Source organism: Capsicum annuum, chromosome 7, assembly GCF_002878395.1.
Source record: "Capsicum annuum cultivar UCD-10X-F1 chromosome 7, UCD10Xv1.1, whole genome shotgun sequence".
NCBI classification, from domain to species: domain Eukaryota; kingdom Viridiplantae; phylum Streptophyta; class Magnoliopsida; order Solanales; family Solanaceae; genus Capsicum; species Capsicum annuum.
The window spans coordinates 214,995,007-215,005,052 of NC_061117.1; the positions used below are offsets into that span (position 1 = coordinate 214,995,007).

The 10,046-nt window shown below is 36.2% G+C and overlaps 1 protein-coding gene across 2 annotated transcripts; it reads left to right on the forward strand.

Annotated features, from left to right (window-relative positions):
* The first annotated feature begins 282 nt into the window (after nt 1-282).
* LOC107878476 lies at nt 283-5,500 on the forward strand. 2 transcript variants are annotated; one of them, XM_016725482.2, is made up of 6 exons: nt 283-519; nt 628-675; nt 776-1,304; nt 2,385-2,712; nt 2,825-5,247; nt 5,345-5,500. In XM_016725482.2, the coding sequence occupies exons 2-5, from the start codon at nt 641-643 to the stop codon at nt 5,215-5,217; spliced, it is 3,285 nt and encodes a 1,094-aa protein (XP_016580968.2). In that variant the 5' UTR covers nt 283-519; nt 628-640; the 3' UTR covers nt 5,218-5,247; nt 5,345-5,500. The 2 variants fall into 2 exon arrangements, with proteins under 2 accessions (XP_016580968.2, XP_016580967.2); XM_016725481.2 differs by having other exon boundaries at nt 2,825-5,500.
* Nucleotides 5,501-10,046: the final 4,546 nt, after the last annotated feature.

Sequence of the window (10,046 nt, forward strand, 5' to 3'; positions counted from 1 at the left end):
ATTTAAATTTCAAAAATAGTAACAAGTAAATTTGAATGAGGAGAATAAATATAAAAACGACTTTCTAAAGCAATACGACATATTCACAGAGGCCAAGTAAATATAAAATGCGGGATATAAATATTCTCTATTACTATTAACTTACTTTTATACGTTCGGTTTGAGCACTCATGTGTCACTATCACACTTAAAAGAATAGGCAGAGCTGAAAACAGTATAAATTGACACCTTACCCCCACCCCTACCCCTACCCCTACCCCTTACCCCACCCCCTACCATCCCTACTTCTCACACTTTTCGAGCGGGAAATAATAGAACACACTCATAAAGTGCTTTCTTCATATCCTTTCTCTCTCTATAAACCCAAAATTTCATTTTTCTGCTTCAATTTGTTCTTCTTCAAATTACATGGAGTGTTGCCTTTGTGTACTTTGTAGTATTTCTTTGTTACAGGCATTTATTATACTAGCTAGTACTTGCTCTTAGCGTGTGTATTTCACTTTCTCTCACTAGCTAAAGGTACTATTATTACTACTGTTACTAGCTTTCTCTCTCTACAAGTACTTTTTGTTGTAATTAATTGTTGGTTTTTTTTTCTGTATTTGTTAACATTTTTGTTGTTTTCAGGTAGTGCGAAAAGATGCCGGAGGTGTCTATAGATGGATTTTCCATCAGGTTAGTAAGATATTACTTGAATTTTTTTTTGTTAAATAGTACTGATAGAGTATTGTTATTTTTTTGCTGTATTTATTGTGTGTTATAAATAAAAAAATAGGGAGTATACCGCGAAGATGAGGAGTGTAGACGTGGTGAAATGCTGTCCGTTGGATAATGATGATGTGAAAGCTAATAAGTTGCCTACAATTGAAGTGAAGAAATTCAGGTGGTGGCGTGATGTACTTGGTTCTGATAAGGGCTTTGATGATGATGATTTTGTTGTTCCGGTTGCGAAAATTGGAACAGCTGAGAGGAAGATGATTAAGTCTGTTAAAGGAAAAACAAGGGTTCAGAAGAAGAGGTCCATTGCTGATATTTTTGCTGTGACTCCGCAAGTGGAGCGAATTGATGGTGATGAGGAGAATGATACTATCGTTGTTGCAAATGAAGGGGAAAATGTGTTGTGTGATCAGAATATTAATGCAATTGGAAATGGTAAAAGAAAGGGAAGAAACACAACGAAGACTACAAAGAAGAAGAAGGAGAAGGAAGCGATTGCGAGCAAGTTGAAGGAGGTGAAGAAGAAAATAGAGAAGCAGAACAAGAAAGTGAATAGTAATTGCTTGAATCTACTAGTACAAAATAAGGTACGCTTTTATGAAACTTTTTAACAGCTAAATGCGTATTTCATTATTATTTTCGTGCTAATTTTGAAATGTATCCTATGCTTGATGAATTGAGAAATTGATGTCAAATTTTGTGCATAAAATAACGGTGGTTAGTAAACACTTAATTTAGTTTAGTATCACGTTGAGCTATGAACTATGTTCCGTTAAAACTAGTCCTTTGCCTTTCATTGTTTGAACGTGCTGTTGAAATAATGGTAAATTGAATTGGCGTACGTCCAAAGATGGATCCGAGGCTTGTTATTTGTTTGTGTTTGTGTGAAATCTGGTTGAAAGCGACGCTATTTTATGAGTTTTTGTATCTTATTTTGGATAATCTATGGTTTTTATGTTGTTTCTTCAGAATTCTGGGATGTTATATCAAAGTTGCTCGTCACATTCAGCGTTTAGAATTGATTAGAATCCAATATTTTATGGCAGAATTCAAACGCTTTTCGTCTAAATTATTTGATTAGTTACTAGAGTAAGCTGGAATTAAGCCAACAATTGGATACTTAAAAGGTTTCCTTGATCCAAGAGTCTATCGGAAACAACCTTTCTACCTCTGAGAGGTATGTTGTTGTAATTGCATACCTAAAAGACTATTCACAGGAAAAAGGAATTTTCCAGATGAATGTTATTTAATCAACATGTCCTTTGGCATTTGATAAAAGAATGGAAGGAGCAAATGTGACACCTTTTTGAATTATTAGCAAGGTGGTTGCTGGACATACTAGGTGAATCATGTCCCAGCATTATGCTATCACGGGTATTGAGGGGTTTACTTTTTTTTTTTTTTGGTGTGTGTGTAACAGCCTTGCATTGAAATGCCTTTTCCATCCTAAAAGGAGCAAGAATTGCATTCACGAGGGAGATATTCTGCTTAATGTCACTTGATTATTAAATTTCATCATTTTTTGTTAACAAAGCATCTAATTATCACTCAAAACCAAGGTTTTCTGAGTTGAAACCTGAGTCCGATCATTGTCTGAATGAAAATGGAATTAACTCTCAGTCTTGGCTTTTCTTCACTATATATGGTTGACTCAATTTGCTTGGCAGGAGAAACCTGACAAGCTCAAAGTTCCCAATTCGGCTTCAAAACCAAGTTGTTCGCAACATAGAAAGAAATGTGAGGACATGGCAGATGCTAGTCCTACCTACGGGAGGAAACCACAAAGGAAACATATGGTTTCAGAAAAGAAGGCCAAAGGACCAACTGATTCCAAGTTCTCTCCGGATCACCAAAAGATGGTGAATCCAGTTTGTAGCAACCTCAAGAAAAGGTCTAAACGATTTCCAGTGGAAAAGTCGACAGGTGGTATTTTATGTGGTCCTAATGATGCAAATTTTTGCAGCAATCAACAAGGCGACAAACATGTCACCTCAGGTAAGGAATAGATTCTTCTGCTAAACAGTAAAGCATCTGTTATATGTTTTCAGTTTTCTTAGATATGTTCGCAGTCTGTAGTCTGACCTAATTGCTCATTTCATTGTATTAGATAATGCTGCAGAAAGAGGAGAAGTTCTACCCCTTGTGGAGGAGAAAGTAATAGATAAATACATTTCAAGCACTACAGAAAGTGAGGTTACTGTTCAACCAGGATCTCCAAAGATGTTGTCCACCGTGCATACTGCAGCTGATGCTTCTGATTTACTTAGGGACAATAATAGCAGTACTAAAGATAATTCATTTGAAGGCGGAGAAGTTCTTAGTCAAGTTCCTGAGGAAAATGACAACTTAAAATTATTGAGAAAAGGCTACGGGGTGGCATCACAAGGTTCACTGTATCTCTGCAATCCTGGTTCTCTTCAGGTGCCTCAACAGATGTATAAACACCAAAGGAACAACCAAATAGTTGGAAGTCCAATTAATGCTTGTGGTGCTAATGAGAGATTACATGATCAGTTAAGAGGTTCTCTCCCTGAAGTTTCTGGAGTTTGCTCCATGCATTCTGTGAAGGCGTATCCTCAACATTCATCAGCTCAGGAAAATTTGAACAGGAGGAAGCCTATTTTGCTGCCAGAAGATATCATGGGAAACTGCAGTGGTCATTGCTTGCAATATCAGCCACTCCCTCAAATATCCCGTCAGGAATTAATGTGCAAAACATGTTCTTTCCCTGAGTGGAAGCAAAGAGAATCCATGTACAGAGAGAAGGGAATTGAAAAAGACTATGTGCGTTTGCCTCTCAACTCTCAAGGGGAATTAATCGATCTGAACTCAAACAGTAAAGGAAAGTTGACTCAGCTGCCAAGCTCAATGGGCATTGCGGGCTCTTCCAGAGGATTAGCTGTAAACAACACTTCACCCTCAAACATGGAAAATCTATCTGATGCTAGAGGTCGCGATGAACAAGCACCATCCACAGACCAGCTAAAAAGGTCCTGTACAGATGATTCAATGGAATGGAGCCCTACTTTTCCCGTACCTTCAAGGTTAGGTATCTATGAGTATGATGCTGGAAGAACTAATGTTGGGATTGATCCACTAAAGAAAAATGAGGAATCTATTACTCCTTTTGAGTTAGATTGCCGTGTCAGTAATTTGTCCGACCATAGGATCAAGCAAAACTATCAGGCTAAGCTACTTGAAACCACCAGGAGTAAACCATATGGGAATTCTGATGATGTCTCATTGCCTGTCACCCCATCGAAGATGCGTCTGATGGGACAAGAGTTTACAGTTGGTGGACGAGATTTTCATGTACCACAGGATAAAAGGATTTGGACAGATAAGCAGTTCATCACTGACAATTTTTCAGTGGAGAGTCACGGCTACAATTCAGTGGCTGCAAATCATGATCAACAAAAGCTCACTGTGCATCCTGTGCTGGGAACACTGAAAGGTGTGGTTGCTTGCTCTCCTAGTATCCAAATTAATCAGCCCATTTTAAGGCCTCGGGTTCTCCCCCCTCAATTAAGCTGTCAAATTGATCCGGTGCAGCAAAATTGTCTTGGTGCAACCAAACAAGGCCCTTTTACAGGTGGATTTAAATCTTTCAACCCTTATGCGCCTGTACCAACATTAATGCATCATTACTCCAGTCAGAATGGGGTCTCGAGCTTTGTTGATCTGAACAGTTCAAGCTGCGCTATCAATTTTCCTTTCTTGCATCCAGATTCTGGAAGGAACTTCCAGCCATCATGGTCTCCATTCTCTTCAGAAAGCACCCCATGGTTTTCAGTGACAAAAGAAAAGAAATCACTAGTGGATCTTCATGAATTATATTCTACATCTGACGGGAAACATCATTACTACAGCATTGCTGGGGATAACCATCAATTTGACCCTTCAGTATATCTTGCGCCAGAGCGCTTCTGTTCTTTCACTCAGCGCCCTCAACCTGCATTGGTGAATCCAGTTCCTTCACCATCTTCAGCTACCTATTCCCCAACGCCACTCCAAATAGGTCCCAGAGCAAATGCTGGCCCAAATAAAAGACATGGTGGCGTGACAAATATCATATCTACTCCTTGTCTTAGAGACCCTGGTGACAGCAGAAAAGGCAAAAAGAGGCCGTTATCTACATCAGACGATTGTACAAATGTGTCAAAGATCCCTAACTTAGGGTTTCAACTGGATCCTTATGCTGTTTTATCACCATTAAAAAGCCATTCTAATTTTGAAGGTCAATTCAGTTGCAGAAAAGCATTTGAATCAGGTTCAGTTAAAGGTATGGCAAACAGTATTGAGAGTGGCCGTGTTGGAACATCAGAGGCACGCCTTGGATCTTTTAACAATGAAGGTACTCTTAAACTTGGGCCCATTAAATTAACAGCTGGAGCAAAGCATTTGCTTAAGCCCTGCCAGAATAATCCTCAGAAGAACTTCCAGCCAACCCATTCAACTATCCAATTCGGCGCGTCTTCTGCTGGCAACTCAGGAAACTGAGAAATCAACCAATATGTACAAGTTCTAGCGGTAAGCTTGATCGTCCAATAAATTAAAATCTTTCTGGACAAAGGCTGTCAGTCTCCAACTGCATAAATCATGGGAACATCTGTTTTGCTAATTGCAGGAGTTTTCCTCTGCTCCAGTGGACTTGAATTCAGTTATAAACTAGTCAAAAAATGGTGCTGTAGTTAACTTGTTGGCTTGTAAGCTTTACTGTTAAATGATACTGTAATTTTCAGGTAACTATGTTATAATATGGATGCCGAACTTTTGACATTCATCAGTTGTGTGGGTCTTCAGTATTATGTTTTGTTTATAGCTTTCGACTATCAGTTTTGAATATAAGCCACTACTCATCTCCCTGGTTATCTCATCTTCTCGGGGTATTCCCAAGCCACTACTCATCTCACCTGATGCCATTGCAACATTTACATCTTTCCTTTTTATTGGATTAATGTATTCGTATTGGTTTGCATCAATCGAAATTGGCCTTCCATGCATGCAACATATGTTAAGATGTTTAAGTTACCCATGTTTGTAAACCGAGACCGTTGTTAACCCAATTTGCTGCCCCCAAGACACATGGAAAAATGAAAGAGAAGAAGCTGGAATAGTATTTGGAGCTTTTAGTAAAATCAAACTAAACATCTATATACAACAAATACCAGATGTTTGAAACTCAATGAAGGGGTAGTAACTCGAGAACTATACTGCACTGACAAAGATAATGTTAGAGTTTGTGACCCGAATTTTGTTGATCCGTCCCTGAAAAGATAGCGGTGCAACTCATGTTTGAGATTTTCTTGGGGATCTGTGGTGGTAGCGTAGGGTTTTCTTCTACGCACGTCTTATATAAGTGCGACTTAGAGGGTTTGGTTTTTAATATGACGATTCTCGTGTGTTATAGAGAACTTTGTCTCCTCCTTGTATTCCTCTCCAATATAGTGAATTTGCTCCTCTGCCCGTGGTTTTTTCCGTCAAGGGTTTCCACGTAAATCTGTGTGTGTTCATCTTGTTTTTTCGTTTGCTTATCATATTGCTTAGTCCTGTTTGATTTGATAACAAATAATTGTCCGTGGTCTGTATTGCTGTAATAGTATAATACAAAAATATGTTTTTGTTAGGATCAAATGCCACCATGCCAAAAAGCTATGTCTGGTAGTAATGGCGCAACATTATTTCTTAACTAACTTCACCAAACAAATGCCATGTTCGATCATGTCTCCAATCCTGGCCACCCTAGACCTTTGTGTGCCTTGCCATTTACAGGATGTTGATGTTACCTAACAATCCCGCTCCCATTACCTGCCTCATGGAGCATGTTGCTCTTGGGAACTAAACCCATGAACTTGTCTCCGATACCACTAGTTAGGATCAAACACGTACCATCGCGCTAAAAAGCTATTGTTGATAGTAAGAGCAAAACTTAATTTCTTAATAAGTCCACCAAACAAGCATATGTTTAATCATGACCTCCAACCCGGGCCACCCATCCCTTCATGGGCCAAGCGATTTGGTGTTACCCAACAGTTTTCTCCTTTGGTAAACTAGACATGTAAATTTTCAAGTTAAACAGGTAGTCAAACAGAAATGGATAGTCCTCTTACTGTTTCCTTGATTCTCTTTCAGCCTACAAACAAGTCAAAAAGCAGAATAAGTTCATTATATTAAAAGATGACTTGGCACAAAGAGGAATGAAGTTGACATTGTTAATTTTTTCCTAAAAGAAGTCGTTGTACTGCTCTGACCACCTCTATCTTTCAACTGCTTTCCAACAAGATAACTCAAATAGGGTTGTGAATTGAATTAGCTAGTGTTGGGTGTGTAAATAGATGTTTCACATTGGTAAGTGAAGGAATACTATTAATGGTGTGAGGCCCTTTGCGGAAGACTGTATGGGCTTAGCTCAAAGTGAATAATATCATGCCAAATTAAGAGTATTTTTGAAATTGACTTAACCAAACAACTGCTGTTTTATCCTAAATATGGTTCACGAAACAAGTATCATGATGTCAGAGTGATGCCGTGAGGCTCGGCTTACTATATTCACCGGTCTCAGTTTACTACCTTTACCGATAGTTAAGAAATGCGCACACACAAGAAGTTATCCCTGGATGAACAGGAGGTTATTGGATGTGTTAAAACCGTGCAGGCTTAGTCCAAAGCAATCTTAGTGATGAAGAACTCTCAACCATTGAGAAACACAAATAATAGTTATAAAGTGGGTTTGAGTTTAGTATGCATAAATAGTCGATTTTAGGACTCCCATTTAGGCATAGTCTAAGTTCATAATATTTTTCAAGTTTAGCCACTTCAAAATCAACTTTAACCTATAAAAATTGAAAATATTCAGGTTTGAAATCACAAAATTCAGACGTAAGGATTTGAAGTTAGGCTTGTCAAAGTCAAACCGTAAACAATTTGGAAGCAAGCAAATTTTAGGCAAAGTTTGTCTTGATGGTCCAAAACTTGGGACATTTTTGTCTTTGGTCTATAGAGCAATCCCAAACTTTTAAACCCTGAAGTTTGGGACTGCCAATCAATCTTCAGAGTTCAGACAGAAATGTGAAAGTTTTTTCTCTTCCTAAAGCCTAACTGACCCAAGGGCTTCCAAAACTTGACATTTAGCTTAAATAACTAGCCAGTTTCTAAAGAATTTGTTTTCAAATTTTCTGTGTACGTATACATTGACCATCGATGCCCTTAAATAAACAACACATGCAAAGTAGATGTCTCTACGTTTAGGTTCCTATTCGCACAAAGCTACACGCTAGTATAAACTAGTGTTGCAAATACCTCCCCCGTTTTATATTATTTAATCCATGTTAATTTGACACTTACAATCCTTAAAAAAAAGAAAAAATTCATAGGAGTGTATTTTGCTAACCTAATCATATTAATGATGACTTAAAACTCTAAATTTGACTACTAAAATATTTTATATAGTTATTCAATACTAAAAATTTATAGTATGGTCATGGAGAAAATGTAATATAACTATCTTGATTTGCCACAAATAAAAATAGATTTATTTTTAATATTAGACCTATTAGAGTAAAGTAAAATGAGAGTACACTACTAGACAGCTAGACTACATAAAGTAACGTGTACTACAAAATCTTAGTCCAAACCAATTTAGGTATTTGCCATCATCCAAAATCCTCAATATCCATGTCAACTTCCCTTTCCCAACAAGTTTTAACAATACAACAACATTATTATTCGACAGGAGAAGAAGAATATATATATATATATCATTTAATATTTTTATCAAGGGAATTTGGATAAACCTTAGTAACCCTAGGTTCACGAACATGCTAGTGGAATCTTTTCTTATCCTGTTGTGGCAAAAGCCTCTTCCACTTTGAAAAGGGAGAATAGAACACAAACATTATGATTCGAAAACAGAAAATAACACAAAACATGTTGGATCCATGATGTCACCTAAATATCCAACATATTCCAATAATGAAGACAATGTTTATGCAGTAATTGGGGACAAGTGGAACAAAAATTGCATTATCTCTTTCTTGTTGAATATAGAAACCTTAATTATTCCGAGAAAGTTCAACACAAAATTATTACTAACATTGATTATTTAATTTCTCATACGATCACATAATTAATAATTATTATCTTAAAAATTCACAGAAAAAGAAACATTGAAATCAAGAAGAATGTGATCTCTTGTTAAAAGCCCAGAAAATAAGTCCTCCCATATATATTTGTAAAGAGGTTCTTGAATTTATATTCAAATACTAAAAGAAAAAGTTTACAAATAATTTCTAATATAAAATTTTCATAAAAATAATAGTAGTGTCAATTAAACATTTTTAAGTAACAGAAAATGAGATAGTAGTATAGGAAAAAATAAACAGATGAGTGCTATATGGTGCCATTCTGGCTATGAGAGTACATAAAGTGCAGAGAATTATTAAAGAAAAGAGGTAGAAGACCCATAAGAGAAAAATTGAAAAAAATTAAAGAGGGAGAATTTTTGAATAACTACAACAATAACATACTCAATATAATTTTAAAAGTGAGATCTAGAGTAAGATGATGTATATAGACCTTATCTCTATTTAAATTTTATGGACTATATACACTATTTTTGATAAATCATCAGCTTAAAAGAAGTGTAATCTAATCAAGGCAAAATAAAAAAGAAATAACAACCATAAAAAACAAAGATAAATAAAGTAAATGAAGTAACAATACAGTAGTAATTTGAAGAACTAGTTAGAGGAAAACATTTGAAAACGACCTGTGTATTTGAAAAGTTTTGAGAAAAAAAAAAGTACTCCTATGAAACCATTTGTATTACTTTATACTTATAATAAAATTGGGATAACATAGGATTCTTTTAGGTTTATAGAATTGTACAGTAGACTTTCGGTTCTTATCTTATGACAAGACATTTTCAATAGTTAGCTTTTAAAAACTTTTCAATGCAACCATCATATTGTTTTTGTTGTATGATTTGAAAAGCTTTTCTAAACCAAACAGAACAGGATAAAAAAATGGTTGGAGAACCTGATTCTTAACCCTACCTATAATATATAGGATATTATTAATAATGGTGATAAGTATGCATTATCTCGAACTATAATCAAAGTTGCTACGATATATTTTAACTTCACATGAGTCTTATTATCACCAAACTTAATTTTAGTATATTTGTATCACCCTTTTCTGGTGATGTGACACCTTTAGGGGTCGTTTGGTAGGAAAACAAGTTATACAGAGATTAGTAATATAGAGATTAGTAATGCAGAGATTAGTAATACATGGATTAGTAATACAGAGATTATTTTTTATCAAGTGTT